Source organism: Salmo salar, chromosome 01, assembly GCF_965601325.2.
Source record: "Salmo salar chromosome 01, fSalSal1, whole genome shotgun sequence".
Classification (NCBI taxonomy): Eukaryota; Metazoa; Chordata; class Actinopteri; order Salmoniformes; family Salmonidae; genus Salmo; species Salmo salar.
In genome coordinates this window covers 18,328,668-18,344,851 of record NC_138291.1, presented here as the reverse complement: position 1 = coordinate 18,344,851, position 16,184 = coordinate 18,328,668, and the positions used below count along the sequence as shown (strand labels likewise).

The 16,184-nt window shown below is 40.6% G+C and overlaps 1 protein-coding gene and 1 pseudogene across 2 annotated transcripts; both read left to right on the top strand.

The window, feature by feature from the left end:
• Nucleotides 1-749: 749 nt before the first annotated feature.
• Nucleotides 750-14,404, top strand: LOC106569455 (GTPase IMAP family member 9-like). The gene is made up of 5 exons (XM_014140862.3): nucleotides 750-840; nucleotides 9,744-9,827; nucleotides 12,548-13,241; nucleotides 13,997-14,185; nucleotides 14,307-14,404. The coding sequence occupies exons 2-3, from the start codon at nucleotides 9,797-9,799 to the stop codon at nucleotides 13,174-13,176; spliced, it is 660 nt and encodes a 219-aa protein (XP_013996337.3). The 5' UTR covers nucleotides 750-840; nucleotides 9,744-9,796; the 3' UTR covers nucleotides 13,177-13,241; nucleotides 13,997-14,185; nucleotides 14,307-14,404.
• LOC106570387 (GTPase IMAP family member 9-like) lies at nucleotides 13,238-15,636 on the top strand (annotated as a pseudogene). The gene is made up of 3 exons (XR_014379200.1): nucleotides 13,238-13,241; nucleotides 13,997-14,185; nucleotides 14,307-15,636. The product of XR_014379200.1 is annotated as a GTPase IMAP family member 9-like (transcript).
• The last annotated feature ends 548 nt before the right edge of the window (nucleotides 15,637-16,184 follow it).

Here is a 16,184-nt window from a genome sequence, read left to right as displayed (position 1 = left end):
ACAAAAAAATGCCTAAAAATAAAAAATACATGTTTCACGTCAGTACTCCTCGACAATAAATCACCTTTATGTAGTTAGCAGGGCTGTAAAAATGTTACAAGACTGCGCCGTTCACTGCGGCGATGGCCGGGGTGTGCGGATCAACTTTAGGATTAATAATAGTATTTAGAAATATTCAACCTTGTTAATGTGGACTCAAGGGCATCAAGTCCAGGATTATCGGAGAGCAGTAGCCGAGTGCAGTCATTTAGGGTCTTGTGACATTCGTCGTTAGGAGACCAAGGCGCAGCGTGACCTAACCAGAGAAAAACGGCTCTCTCAGGTCAGGGCGTGACAGGTCTGCAGCGGATAAGGAAGTTTCTTCTCGCCATCTTCAATTGAGGTGTTGTTGCATCAAACTGACTACACTGATTATTGAAAACTGGGTGAAAGGAGGAGCTAGGGAAATTGGCTAGTAAAATTAGCATATTACAGAACGCGTTAAATTAGCGTATGTGTATATTTAGCAGCTGCAGGCGTTAACTTGATGTGTGCAGGACCACTTGCAGCCGTTTATTTAGCACATGTTGAACCGCCTGCAAGCACATTTGTATGCGCTTATTTGACGCGTGTAGGCGTTAATTTAGCGCGTGAAGACGTTAATTTAGCGCCTGCACCTGATTACTTTACACATGTAGCATTAAAAAGATCGCGTTTTGACCACGTGCTTTAAGACCCAAACGGCATTCCATATTTGGCCATACGTTTGGATAGGACGGGCTCCAGAGGAAGGAGGGGTTCCAGAGGAAAGAGCTGCATTTTTACTTTCACTGTCGTTTTCTGACCTGTGCGTGATAAAAGGTATGTAACCTATTATTTTTCTTTATAGTTTTGTTCTAGTTGGAATCAGCAGAATATTATCTCCAGACAATTATCTTTATAAAAAACAATCAAATATATTTTAGACAAATAAACGAAATACATTAGTTCCCTATTTCCACTCAATGTAGGACGGTGTCTTTCCCATTGTATACATTCCCTGGCAATGGACATTTTTTTTCGTCCACATTGAATTAGATTCTCCTGTTAATTGTTTTCATTAGGAATGATGAGAATATAAATGAAAGCAGCTGTTTAGTGTTTCCAGATTTATTTGAAGTGTGACCTATAATGAATTACATTGAGTGAACAGAATGGTGTGAGTGTATACCTGTCAATAAAAATATTCACGACAAGTAAACAGGTGATTGGCTAGCTCAGCCAATGAGATGTCTCAGTTAAACGTCACACCATCTTCTATGAGGAAATGTCGGGAAGATGCAGTTTAGACATCTATTGCCAATTGGCAGGACATCTTGCAGATGTAGCCTACTGAGAATACCTGTCTTAGTCCAAACAACAATAATATAATAGAGAAGTATGCTCCTGTTATTACTGATGATAAGCATAATTTCAGTCGGGCCAACCCTGCTCACTGATCCATGATCTAATGGGTGAGCAGCATTCTGTTCCAGCCCAACAGTAGCACATCTGACTAAACTTGAAATAGCCTAGGTTGAATCAGGTGTGTTAGTACATTACTTGTATCTTGATAACTGTATTTTTGTACACAACATTTAATAACATCGTAACAGTCTCTTGGGACATTCATATCTGAGGATAGAAAACATAAAAAGAAAAAGGCAACATTATACTCAAATTAGACAGCACTGAATATTATTTTCTATTACAGTGCCTAGTGAAAGTCTACACTCCACTTGCACCGTCTTAAAAGGGATTAAATATCTTTTTTCCCTATAGATCTACACAACATACTCCACATTTTCAAAGTGAAAGTTATAAAAATGAAAATATGAAGATGTCTTGATTGCATATGTCTTTACACCCCAGAGGTAATACTTGGTAATATACACTACCGTTCAAAAATGTAGGGTCACTAAGAAATGTCCTTATTTTTTAAAGAAAAGCTAAAAATTTTGTCCATTAAAATAACATCAAATTGATCGGAAATACCGTGTAGACATCGTTAATGTTGTTTATGACTATTGTAGCCTGGAAATGGCTGAGTTTTTATGGAATATCTACATAGGCGTACAGAGGCCCATTATCAGCAACCATCACTCCTGTGTTCCAATGGCACATTGTGTTAGCTAATCCAAGTTTATCATGAAGAGTCACTTTTTCACTGTTGACGTTGAGACTGGTATTTTGCGGGTACTATTTAATCAAGCTGCCAGTTGAGGACTTGTGAGGCATCCGTTTCTCAAACTAGACACTCTAATGTACTTGTCCTCTTGCTCAGTTGTGCACCGGGGCCTCCCACTCCTCTTTCTATTCTGGTTAGAGACAGTTTGCGCTGTTCTGTGAAGGGAGTAGTACACAGCGTTGTGCGAGATCTTCAGTTTCTTGGCAATTTCTTGCATGGACTAGCCTTCATTTCTCAGAACAAGAATAGACTGACGAGTTTCGGAAGAAAGTTATTTTTTTTCTGGCCATTTTGAGCCTGTAATCGAACCCAGATACTCAACTGGTCTAAAGAAGGACAGTTTTATTGCTTCTTTAATCAGGACAACAGTTTTCAGCTGTGCTAACATAATTGCAAAAGTGTTTTCTAATGATCAATTAGCATTTTAAAATGATAAACCTGGATTAGCTAACACAATGTACCATTGGAACACACGAGTGATGGTTGCTGATAATGGGCCTCTGTACGCCTATGTAGATATTCCATAAAAAAATCTGCTGTTTCCAGGCTACAATAGTCATTTACAACATTAACAATGTCTACACTGTATTTCTGATCATTCTGATGTCAATTTAATCGACAAAAATTTTAGCTTTTCTTTCAAAAACAAGGACATTTTTAAACGACCCCAAACTTTTGAATGGTCGTGTATATGGTCTGTGTCAGCGCAATGGAAAGGGCACACTGCAGTGTGTGTAGGGGGGCAGCTTTGTCTCATAGTGTCACGAATCCCACCGAAGGTGGCTCCCCTGCCTGCTCGGGCGGCGCTCGGCGGTCGTCGTCGCCGGCCTACTAGCCGCCGCTGATCCCTTTTTCCTTTTCGGTTGGTATGTCTTATTGTTTGCACCTGTTCCTTATTTGTGTCTCTTGATTTATGGTTATTTAGGCCTGTTTAGCCCGCCCAGGTTTGTGTGGGATTATTTTCGTCAAAGTGCTTTTTTTGTTGGATGTGCTGGCGATCTGCATGTGTTGTTTTATATGCGTACTGTGGACCCGTTGTATTTGGGCACTTCGTTATTCACGCCGGTTGTGTTGGCGTCGACCGTTTTCGTATTAAGGAATAAACACATTTTTCCTTACCTCTGCTCTCTGCGCCTGACTCCTACCACCACTCCTAGCAATCGCTGACACATAGACTAGATTTAGTATAGTAAAAGTAGATCCGGGACACACAAATTAGTATGATATGTCACGTTTGGTATGGTTACATCGGACAGATGGTTAATTAAGGCAAAAACTAAAGGAGGGTGGTTGGTCGGTATGGATGGGTGTGCGTATAACATATTTTTATGTTTTGCAAATTAATAACATATCATATGAAATGGATGATGGACATCCACAAATTAATGCAGTACTAGTCAAAAGTTTGTACACAACTCATTCAAGGGTAGCAACCAATAAACTGTTAAACAAATCAAAATATATTTTATATTTGAGATTCTTCAAAGTCGCCACCGTTTGCCTTGATGACAGCTTTGCACACTCTTGGCATTCTCTCAACCAGCTTCATGAGGTAGTCACCTGGAATGCTTTTCAATTAACAGGTGTGCCTTGTTAAAAGTTCATTTGTGGAATTTATTTCCTTCTTGATGCATTTGAGCCAATCAGTTGCGTTATGACAAGGTAGGGGTGGTATACGGAAGATAGCCCTATTTGGTAAAATACCAACTCCATATTATGGCAAGAACAGCTCAAATAAGCAAAGAGAAACGACAGTCCATCATTACTTTAAAACATGAAGGTCAGTCAATCCGGAAAATTTCAAGAACTTTGAACGTTTCTTCAAGTGCAGTCGCAAAAACCATCAAGCGCAATGATGAAACGTGCTCTCATGAGGACCGCCACAGGAAAGGAAGACCCAGAGTTCCCTCTGCTGCAGTGGATAAGTACATTGGAGTTACCAGCCTCAGAAATGTAAGCCCAAATAAATGCTTCACAGAGTTCAAGTAACAGACACATCTCAACAACAACTGTTCAGAGGAGACTGGGTGAATCAGGCCTTCATGGTCAAATTGCTGCAAAGAAACCACTAATAAAGGACACCAATAATAAGAAGAGACTTGCTTGTGCCAAGAAACATGAGCAATGGACATTAGACCGGTGGAAATCTGTCCTTTTGTCTGATGAGTTCCAACCGCCGTGTCTTTGTGAGATGCGAACAGATGATCTCTGCATGTGTGGTTCCCACTGTGAAGCACGGAGGAGGTGTGATGGTGTGGGGGTGCTTTGCTTGTGACAATGTCTGTGATTTATTTACAATTCAAGGTACACTTAACCAGCATGGCTACCACAGCATTCTGCAGCGATACCCCATCCCATTTGGTTTGGGCTTAGTGGGACTATCATTTGTTTTTCAACAGGACAATGACCCAACATGCCTCCAGGCTTTGTAAGGGCTATTTGGCCAAGAAGAAGAGTGATGGAGTGCTGTATCAGATGACATGGCCTCGACATTCACCCAACCTCAAACCAATTGAGATGTTTTGGATGAGTTGGACCACAGAGTGAAGGAAAAGCAGCCAACAAGTGCTCAGCATATGTGGGAATTCCTTCAAGACTGTTGGAAAAGCATTCCAGTTGAAGCTGGTTGAGAGACTGCCAAGAGTGTGCGAAGCTATCATCAAGTCAAAGCGTGGCTACTTTGAAGAATCTCAAGTATAAAATATATTTTGATTTGTTGAACACTATTTTGGTTACTACATGATTCCATAAAGAATATCCCTTGAATGAGTAGGTGTGTCCAAACTGTATGACTGGTACTGTATTTCCCTAATACAGTGGTCTGAAACTCATAGTTTGTGTAATTCCTATTGGAATCCAGCCAAAGTGGAATTTTCTGAATTGTTATTCACCTGCAACCTGCATTCAGAATGACTGCCAGGGTTGGGAAGATAGTAGACTACCGTAAACATCTAAACTGAAACAACCATTTCAGTAACAGGTGCAATAAGTCCAAGTAACAAATTGGAATAGTTGAGAAACATTTATATTATTTATATTTAAGTAGCATAACATGAATCAATCAATATGCATGCACAAACATAGATATTGACACAAACAGTTCTAAAAATAAACCTGCAATAGAGCATGGTGGGAAATATAATAATGATGGGCATGGTTTTGGTTCAACTCTGGTTTTTATCACCAACATTGTGGTTATTTTACCACAGTGTTATTTTAACTTTTATGGTGTTAATTTAACTCTTGAATCAACACTAGAAATCTTACACTGAAAAATCAACACTAGTTTACACTGGCCAATTTGCTGTGTGTGCTATGAAAGGGACACATCTGGAGGCTTCCATACATTTCAGGAACCTGTTAGTATTCTGAAGAACCATTGATGCCATGTCAAGGACCCCACACATAACTCAGGTTCTTTATTGGGCAAGAGTTCTCCAAGTAAAGTTAGTTAGCTAGTTAGCTATCAGTTCATTTGAGTTACACAGTGGCTAGTGCAAGCCTACCATTACTCCTTAACGTCCAAGGACCTTTAATTTTACTTTGAGGTAGACTTGCTCTGGCAGCCAAAACAGCCAAATACTCTGTCTAAATGTGAATTGATTAGATGCGGTTATAGAAACCTAAAGACTTTTACTTTCATATCACATCAAAATAATTTCACAAATGCAAAATACTTGCCTCACATACGTCCTGCATTAACATAAATTCATAACCTGCACAGGTTTCACAAAACTCAAAAATAGCGCTAAAATAAATCACTTACCTTTGAAGATGTTCATCTTTTTGCAATCCAATGGGTCCCAGTTACACAATGAATGGTCCTTTTGTTCGATAAAGTCCTTTATATCCTAAAAATGTCAGTTTATTTGGCGCGTTTGATTCAGAAATCCACCTGTTCCAACTCGCCCAACATGCCTACAAACGAATCTAAAAAGTTACCTGTAAACATTGTCCAAACAATTCAAATAACATTTCTAATCCAACCTCAGGTACCCTAATATGTAAATAATCTCTGAAATTTAAGACGGAATAAACTGTGTCCAACACCGGAGGAAAAAGAACCAGGAAAGCGCACTCATTCACGCGCACCAAAAGAATAGAGTCCTTCTGAGTGACACTTAGAAAGAATACGACTACTTCTTCATTTTTCAGAAAACAAGCATGAAACAATTTCTAAAGACTGTTGACATCTAGTGGAAGCCATAGGAACTGCAACCTGGGTCCTAATAATTTGACTTTCTCCATAGAAAATCATAGAAAAGTCCAATGACCTAAAAAAAAAAATATATATATATATATATATATATTTCCTGGATGGATTGACCTCGAGTTTTTGCCTGCCAAATCAGTTTTGTTATACCCACAGACAATATTTGAAAAGTTTTAGAAATGTCAGTGTTTTCTATCTAATGGTTCCAGTTATATGCATATCCTAGCTTCTGGGCCTGAGTAACAGGCAATTTACTTTGGGCACGTTTGTCATCCAAACTTCAAAATACTGCCCCCTACCCCAGAGAGGTTTAACAAACTCCCCTGTACAGAAGACGCCTTCTTCCAATGACTCTTGTGTGTAATGTAATGGAACTGAGACTCATGATCAAGGGCTACACCAAACAGTATAATGGATACCAAAATGTTTTGGTTAAATCACATTATCCACTGTTACATTCTGTAGCTACCTTACAGGGCACTCCAAGAACTCTGGATCATGATCCCCACCACAGTTGCAACACTGACCTTCTTCACATCGATTTTCAATATACTCCATCCGTGTACAAACATTTGCAACATTGCCAAATCCTTTACAGTTTTTGCATTGTAGTGGTTTGTGGATGAAAAAACGGCGAGCTGGAGCTCGTTTGAGCTGTGTGAATGCCCTCACCCCCTAGCACTTAATGCTGATTGTTACGATTCTGACTCGCTACAGGCTGTAACTATATCCAGAGTTTTATTGGCTCTTGGTCACCAACACACATTAGCGCACACACACACAAGCTAGGCGTGATCTTCATGATACAATTAGGAATGGACTTCTAAAGGAAATATACCCATATGTTAACACTGGTAATGCCGCTGTACAATTGGACTGTGGTTTTGTTGACTTCAGAATTTTCAGGTGGGGTTGCTGCAGCACCCTCAGCGCCCCTACTTCCCGTGACTATGCACTTCCACCATGATCCCTAAAGTTGCCTTCCTGCCTCAACAACAACGTTAGTTGTTTGTCTCCAGAGGATGCCCAGTTAACAATTATAGGGAGAGAGAATGTTTTTGTAATGTTCGACCTGATGTTTCAGTGTCCAGTTTTCTGTTAGTTAGGGAAACATTCTATGTACAGTATGTTAGCAAAATCTCCTGAGAACATATTTTAACATATTTACCCAGAACGTGGTTACCATGTTCTTACAATATCCAATATTAATGTTCTAGACACGTTTCATTGGACGTTGCAAGAACATTCATGTGTCCTGTTTTCTGAGGGTTAGGAGAATATTCCATGAACACCAAACATACACAACATGGTTGCCATGTTCTCAGAATAAAGATATTAATGTTCTAGACACGTTCCATGGGACGTTGCAAGAACATTCCTGTGTCCAAGTACATTTAAAACATAGGACATTCCCCTGGAGTTTTTTGTCTAGTTCCCAGCTTGTTTTTAAGATGTTGCCTGATGGTCCCAAAGTAACATTCTCCCAAAGAAAAACGATTTGATTTCTAATTTAAGGAGTAACATTGAAACAGAGTAATATGCCCAACCAACATGAGACAACTACACAGAAAACCGTAAAATTGCTCAAATAAGTAAATCAAATCAATGATGAAAGAATAGTCAGATTAACTTAAGTGACACAGACATGGGGGCATAGCAGGAAGATTGGAATGTTGTGAACCAAGAGGTTGTGAGTTCAAATCCCAATGAAGACTTGTGAAATAATAAAAACTGTATAAATTAACATTCACAATATAATCATGTACATTGAAAAAATTGTATGTTAAAAGCACAGTTTTTTTGTGTGTGGAGGTGTCCCTAACCTTGCTAACACACAAAGAGCGATGAATGGATCATCAGGGCCTTGATGGGCTCGGCAACAGTAACAAGGGGTGGTGTGTAAAGAAACACGTTTTTTCACGTTTCTTTGGGACCAGGTGCCCCGTTCTGGCCGACATCGAAGTCTGCTCAAAACAAAAGTGATGGATGTGGAGTAATGAGTAGGATTATGTGTTTGCACATGCAAAAGTGATTGCTTTTGATAAAACGCTTTTATGGAAAATAGATGTTTCTGAACAATGCACCATGCTACCTTGTTGACATGACTGAGCGGAACAGATTACTGTTCATTTGAGAAGGGCCCTCCACCCTCACAGATTTTGCCCGTTCACGTCACTGGCCATAGCCCAGTGCAATGCAGGTCATCTTAATCGAACTCCCTCTATGCTTCGCTGTGTTTTTTGCAGAGGGAACTGATTGGTCAGGAGTAAAAGGTCCTTCCCCCAGAGCTGTTCAACCCACTTTTTTCTGTGCGCATATCTTTCTACAACCTTGCAAATCTGTCTATAAATGTACAAGTTTTCACTTGGTACTTGATAGAACTGATACAAAATGCAAGTGTATTTTTGATTCACAGCAGAATATTCATTGTCCTAAATGGATTCTTAAAATGTATGCTTGTAAATCTTATTGAATTTATTCCAATGTCAAGTTATAAATTTGCAACCATTGTTACATTTATTTACACATCATGATACAAGCTTGCAATATGTAATTACGAATTTGCTAATCGTGCTTGCAACCACGAATCTCAATGTACGACCAGGGAATTCTAAATATAAGCTTGTAGAGTTCTGTCATTGATATATAATCCCATACATTTCACCACCAGGTAGACTCTCCATATAGCACCCTGCCTTGTGTCATAGAGGGAGATCTATTAACGCTGGCCCGGGTTGAATCGGGCAACGGTCCGTCACGTCATCAGGCTTAAAGCTGTGAAGGAGGAGCGCCCTTCTCAAATCAAACAGTAATCCGCGCCACTCGGTCATGTTCTTAACAAAGGCAGCTAGGTGCTTCAATTAGAAACGTACATCTCTTTTCCATAAAATAAATGTTTGATTTTTCAAACTAATTTTCATTGGGTAGGCAGATAAAGTGTTTTTATCAAAAGGAATCACTTTTGCATGTGAAAACACAGAATTTGACTCAGTACTCAACATGCTTAATTACATCAATTTGTTTTGAGTGGACTTCACCATTGGTCAGAGTGGGGAATTGAGCTCACGCCTGGGAGGCAGCCCAGTTCCAAAAGGAATGCAATCACTTTTCACCCAGTTCAAACTCCTTCCACCGAGGTAACCCGGGCCAGATAAACAAGCCCCTTCATATACAATAGTCTATGCCTTATTTTCTGTCATGTGCTGACAGGTGACAGGACAAATCTGTAGGCTCTCTTCCTGTGTGATAAACTACTGTGTCCTCATGATGATGTACTAGACACCTATGTTCTCAAAGTGTTTTTAACATGAGAAAGTCAATTATTTTCTATCTGATCCACTGCAGGAGTGAATAACGGGGGAAGAAGAAGGAGAGAAAGAGAGTCTGAGGATGCCACAATGGCTGCAAGTGGATTAAACACGTCGTCAGGTAATTTCTACAAATTAAATCTAAATCATTTTTCATCTGTACCCATCATAACCCTGTATGCAAATTATCTAAATGTAACTGACAAAATAAAGAAAATATCAATAGGACATTGGGCTTCACCAGCCAGAACAGCTTACAAAATATAAACGCAACATGCAACAATTTCAATGATTTTACTGAGTTACAGTTCATAAGGAAGTCAGTCAATTTAAATAAATGAATTAGGCCCTAATCTATTGAATTGACATGAATGAGCAGGGGCGCAGTCATGGGTGGGACTGGGGAGACCACTGGGGAGCCAGGCCCAGCCAATCAGAATGAATTTTTCCCCACAATAGGACTTTATTACAGACAGAAATGCCACAGATTTGAGGGCACATGCAATTGTCATGCTGTCTGCAGGAATGTCCACCCGAGCTGTTGCCAGAGATTGTAATGTTAATTTCTCTACCATGAGCCGCCTCCAACGTCCAACCGGCCTCGTAGCAGTACATCACATCAAATCAAATTTTATTGGTCACATACACATATTTAGCAGATGTTATTGCGGGTGTGGCGAAATGCTTGTGTTCCTAACTCCAACAGTGCAGTAGTATCTAACAATTCACAACAATACACACTAATCTAAAAGTAAAAGAATGGAATTAAGAAATATATAAATATTAGATAGAGCAATGTCGGAGTGGCATTGACTAAAATACATTACAATAGAATACAGTATATACATATGAGATGAGTAAAGCAGTATGTAAACAATATGTAAACATTATTAAAGTGACTAGTGTTCCATTATTAAAGTGGCCAGTGATTCCAAGTCTACAGTGGATATAGAAAGTCACCACCCCTTTCAAAATGTTCACCTTTTGTTGCCTTACAGCCTGAAATGAAAACACATAAAATCAGACTTTTTCCGGCTTTATTTACACACAGTAACCCACAATATCAAGTGGAACCACCTTTTGCTTGAATTACATGCATGAGTCTCTTTGAATATGTCTACTAGCTTTTCAGACCTAGACTGTGCAATATTTGCCAATTCTTCCTTTCAGAATTGTTCAAGCTCAGTCAAATTGCATGGTGACCGCTCATGGACTGCACTCTTCAAGTCATTCCATTGATTCTCGAGGGGATTTAGGTCGGGGCTCTGACAAGGCCACTCAAGGAAATTCACCTTCTTGTTCTTCAGCCACTGTACAGTTGCTTTGGCGGTGTGCTTTGGGTCATTGTTATGTTGAAATGTGAACCATCTTCTTATTTTTAACTTCGTGGCAGAGGGCTGCAGGTTCTCCTCAAGACTCTGTGGGTATTTTGCACTGTTCATTTTCCCTTCTATCCTGACAAGTGCTCCTGTCCCTGCTGAAGAGAAACACCCCCACAAAAGGATGCTGCCACCACTGTGATTTACTGTAGGCATGGTGTTCTTTGGGTGGAAAGATGTATTGGATTTTCGCCAGACATTGTTTTGCGTTCAGGACAAATATTCAATTTTGTTCTCATCTGCCTAGGTCAGCATCCCAGAGTCACCTCTTCACTGTTGACGTTGAGACTGGTGTTTTGCGGGTACTATTTAATGAAGTTTCCAGTTGAGGACTTGTGAGGCGTCGGTTTCTCAAACTAGACACAAACTAGACACTCAAACTCTTCTGTGAAGAGAGTAGTACACAGCGTTGTACGAGATATTCCGTTTCTTGATAATTTCTCGCATGGAATAGCCTTCAATTCTCAGAACAAGAATAGACTGACGAGTATCAGAAGAAAGGTCTTTGTTTCTGGCCATTTTGAGCCTGTAATCGAACCCACAAATGCTGATGCTCCAGATACTCAACTAGTCTAAAGGACAGTTTTATTGCTTCTTTAATCAGAACAACAGTTTTCAGCTGTGCTAACATAATTGCAAAATGATTTTCTAATGATCAGTTAGCCTTTTAAAATGATAAACTTGGATTAGCTAACATAACATGCCATTGGAACACAGGAGTGATGGTTGCTGATAATGCGCCTCTGTACGCCAATGTAGATATTCCATAAAAAATCTGCCGTTTCCAGCTACAATAGTCATTTACAACATTAACAGTGTCTACACTGTATTTCTGATCAATTTGATGTTATTTTAATGGACCAATGTGCTTTTCTTTCAAAAACAAGGACATTTCTAAGTGACCCCAAACTCTTGAACAGTAGTGTATATAAAGTGCATTTGGAAAGTATTCAGACCCTTTGACATGTTCCACATTTTGTTAGGTTCAGCCTTATTCTAAAATGTATTTGAACATTTTTTATCAATCTACACACAATAACCCATAATGACAAAGTCAAAACAGGTTTTTAGACATTTTTGCAAATGTATTAAAAATAAAAATACATCTTATTTACATACATATTCAGATCCTTTGCTTTGAGACTCAAAATTGAGCTCAGGTGCATCCTGTTTCCATTCATCATCCTTGAGATGTTCTACAACTTAGAGTCCACCTGTGGTAAATTCAATTGATTGGACATGATTTGGAAAGGCACATACCTGTCAATGTAAGGTCCCACAGTTGACAGTGCATGTCAGAGCAAAAACCAAGCCATGAGGTCAAAGGAATTGTCCGTAAGGGTTTTTAATGATAGCAGACAAAGCTATCAGATGTATAATATACTTTCTGCAGTGAGACAAATGTTTCCGAGAGTAAACTCATGAACACTGTATGATTTCTCTGTGCTTCATCTGCTACTAGGTGACACCCTCCATCTCTCAGGGCTGAGGATTGTGCTGCTGGGATGCAAAGATGCTGGGAAAAGTTCAGCAGGAAACACCATCCTGGGCAGAGAGGAGTTTGACCTGAGGAGAACTGCTCAGTGTGTGAAGAAACAGGGAGAAGTAGCAGGGAGGCAGGTCACTGTAGTCGACACTCCAGGCTGGTGGGCTAATCAACCTGTAGAGAGGACTCCTGAGCTGGTTAAACAGGAGATTGTGCTCAGTGTGTCTCAGTGTCCCCCAGGACCCCACACTATCCTCCTGGTCATACGGGGGGATCTTTCATTCACTGAGAAACACAGCATATCAATAGAGGACCACCTGGAGCTTCTCAGTGAGAAAGTCTGGAGTCACACTATAGTGCTGTTTACCCATGGGGACTGTCTGGGAGACACAACCATTGAGCAGCATATTCAGAGAGAAAGGGAGGCCCTCCAGTGGCTTGTTGAGAAATGTGGAAACAGGTATCATGTCCTCAACAATGAGAACAAGGGTGATGTCACTCAGGTCACAGAGCTGCTGGAGAAGATAGATGAGATGGTGACAGGAAACAGAGGAGGACATTATGAGATAAAGAGAGAGATACTACTGGAGATAGAAGGGAAATAAGGAGAGAGCAAAACAGAGACTGATGAAGGTTCAGGAACAGAGAAAGACCCTCAGATCACCAATGGGTAAGTTTATTTCAGTGTCTGATTTGGGTCTTTGAATTATTCAGTAAATTTGGTTGAGAATTGCCTCAAAATATATATTTTTTTTGGACACAAAATAAATATCTAAAAGACCATAGAAAATAAACTAATTGTAAATCTGTTAGAAAATGTACAAATCATACAATAACTAAAGTTTTTATGCCAAGTGGCACCATTATACTCATACTGTATTTACAGATTAAATACAATAACACAACAACAAGAGACTTGTGATTTCATAGAACACATTGATTGTTTTTGAATTGCAGTACTATTGGCTTCTTGGCACTGATTGTGTGTGAAAACCCTCAACGGGGTCACAGGCCTGTTCCCAGCCAATTACATCAAGCTAACCACCACAGAATCTGACCAAAGAAACCAATTTGAGTTTAAGTAGACAATCTGTAGACCGTGTGTGTGTGTGTGTGTGTGTTTTCCTCTCTGTAATGCCTGGTCACAGGGCAGCCTCTGACCCCTGGTGACTCGGTGTACATCTTTCCCTTTTAGGCTTCCTTATGTTTTCCATCCCTTCATTCCATCCCTCGTTTCTCTCTCTCCGCTCCATCACTCCCCCTGATTAAACCTCTTGCCTGCCTTCCTCCATGTGACAGAGCATGGAAATTAAAGACCAATCCAATCGCCTGTCTCTGGGAAGGCTGTGATCTGAGGAGTGTGTGTGTGATTGACAACCTTAATTTTTAACTCCTATGCCCCCCCCCCCCCTCTCTCTCTGTCAGGGATTCAGGTCATTGCCATATATGACTATGAGGCAGCTGATGACGATGAGTTGAGCTTCTCAGAGGGTCAGCTGATCAACGTGCTGGATAAAGTTGACCCTGGTTGGTGGGAAGGAGAGCTCAACGGGGTCACAGGACTGTTCCCTGCCAATTACGTCAAGATTACCACCATGGAATCTGACCAACAATGTGAGTTAGCATTGAAATTAAACTAGACATTGTATTGTCCATTTGGTCCACCATGTGTGTGTGTGGTTCAGGACCTTTATTTAGAACTCCTAAACCAACACCCCCCTCCTCTCTCTGCCAGGTGACTCCCTCCATCTCTCAGAGCTGAGGATTGTGCTGCTGGGATGCAAAGATGCTGGGAAAAGTTCAGCAGGAAACACCATCCTGGGCAGAGAGGAGTTTGACCTGAGGACAGCTGTTCAGTGTGTGAAGAAACAGGGAGAAGTAGCAGGGAGGCAGGTCACTGTAGTCGACACTCCAGGCTGGTGGGCTAATCAACCTGTAGAGAGGACTCCTGAGCTGGTTAAACAGGAGATTGTGCTCAGTGTGTCTCAGTGTCTCCCAGGACCCCACACTATCCTCCTGGTCATACGGGGGGGATCTTTCATTCACTGAGAAACACAGAATATCAATAGAGCAACACATGGAACTTCTCAGTGAGAGAGTCTGGAGTCACACTATAGTGCTGTTCACCTATGGAGATTGTCTGGGAGACACAACCATTGAGCAGCACATTGAGAGTGAAGGGGAGGCCCTCCAGTGGCTTGTTGAGAAATGTGGAAACAGGTATCATGTCCTCAACAATGAGAGCAAGGGTGATGTCACTCATGTCAAAGAGTTGCTGGAGAAGATAGAGGAGATGGTGACAGGAAACAGAGGAGGACATTGTGAGATTAAGAGAGAGATACTGGAGAAATAATACATGTGGATAAGAAAAAAGGTAGAAAAAGCAAAACAGTGGTGCATGAAGGTGAAGAAACAGAGAGCGATCCACCAAACATTTATAGGTGAGTTTTCTGCTCATGACCAACATGCCAAACTGCTTTGCAGGAATAAAATGACTAGACAACTGTCATATTTCAAATGATCAGCATTTCACATATCCTAGCAAACATGACCCCATTGGCCCGATGTGGGTAATCATTGGGCAAAGTGGGCACAGGCTAGCCCACACCAAACCCACACCAAGCCCACACCAGCCCGAGGCAGGGGCTACTTTGAATGTTTGGTGCTGTTGTTTGCACACAGTTCTTTTTGTGAAACAATTACTGAGAGTGTCATTCCAGTTTAAGTGTTCTGGTGCGATGCATGTTTGAAAAAGATATTGTACACTGACATTTTTTATTTTATTTAACCTTTATTTTAGTAGGGAGTCCCATTGAGACCAAGGCCTGTTTTTCAAGGGAGCCCTGCATGAACACAATTTATAAAACGTACAGCATTCAAACATGAAATGTATTAAAAACATACAATACTACAGTTAATGTAAGATGCAAACACATTCCTCAACAATGAGGTTAACAACTTGAACTGTCCTATATTCAGCAGCGCATCAAGGTGCAGAAAGTTCTGCAGATCATTCCATACATGGGGAGCAAAATAAACAGAATGCTTTTTTATTAACTAGGCAAGTCGGCTAAGAACAAATTGTTATTTACAATGATGGCCTACCCAATCCAATCCCAGATGACACTGGGCTAATTGTGCTCTGCCCTATGGGACTCCCAATCACATCTGGATGTGATACAGCCTGGTTACAAACCAGGGACTGTAGTTACACCTCTTGCGGTGAGATGCAGTGTCTTAGACCGCTGTGCCACTCGGGAGCTCTAATTCCATAGAGATCAATGGGAATCTAGAGTTAGCCATCCCTGTGATCAGGGCTGGTGACTTCTACGTCTGTAATTAAAAAATTAAGTAAGTTAGGGCGGAAGTTCGCATAAGAGGGGTTTAGAAACAAAAAAGGGAGCAGTGCATTGATCTATGAGACTTTAGAGAGGGACAGACTACTCTCTGATATAGAATGCAGTGATGTGTACTGAACCTATTTCCATATTTAAGCATATTAAGCTATGATTAATTGTGTCCGCTGGCTTCAATAAAGTGGCAGCTGCATTCATATAGACGATATCAACATAGACTAAAGCCGGAATGAATGTCGACAGAATGATACGTTTTC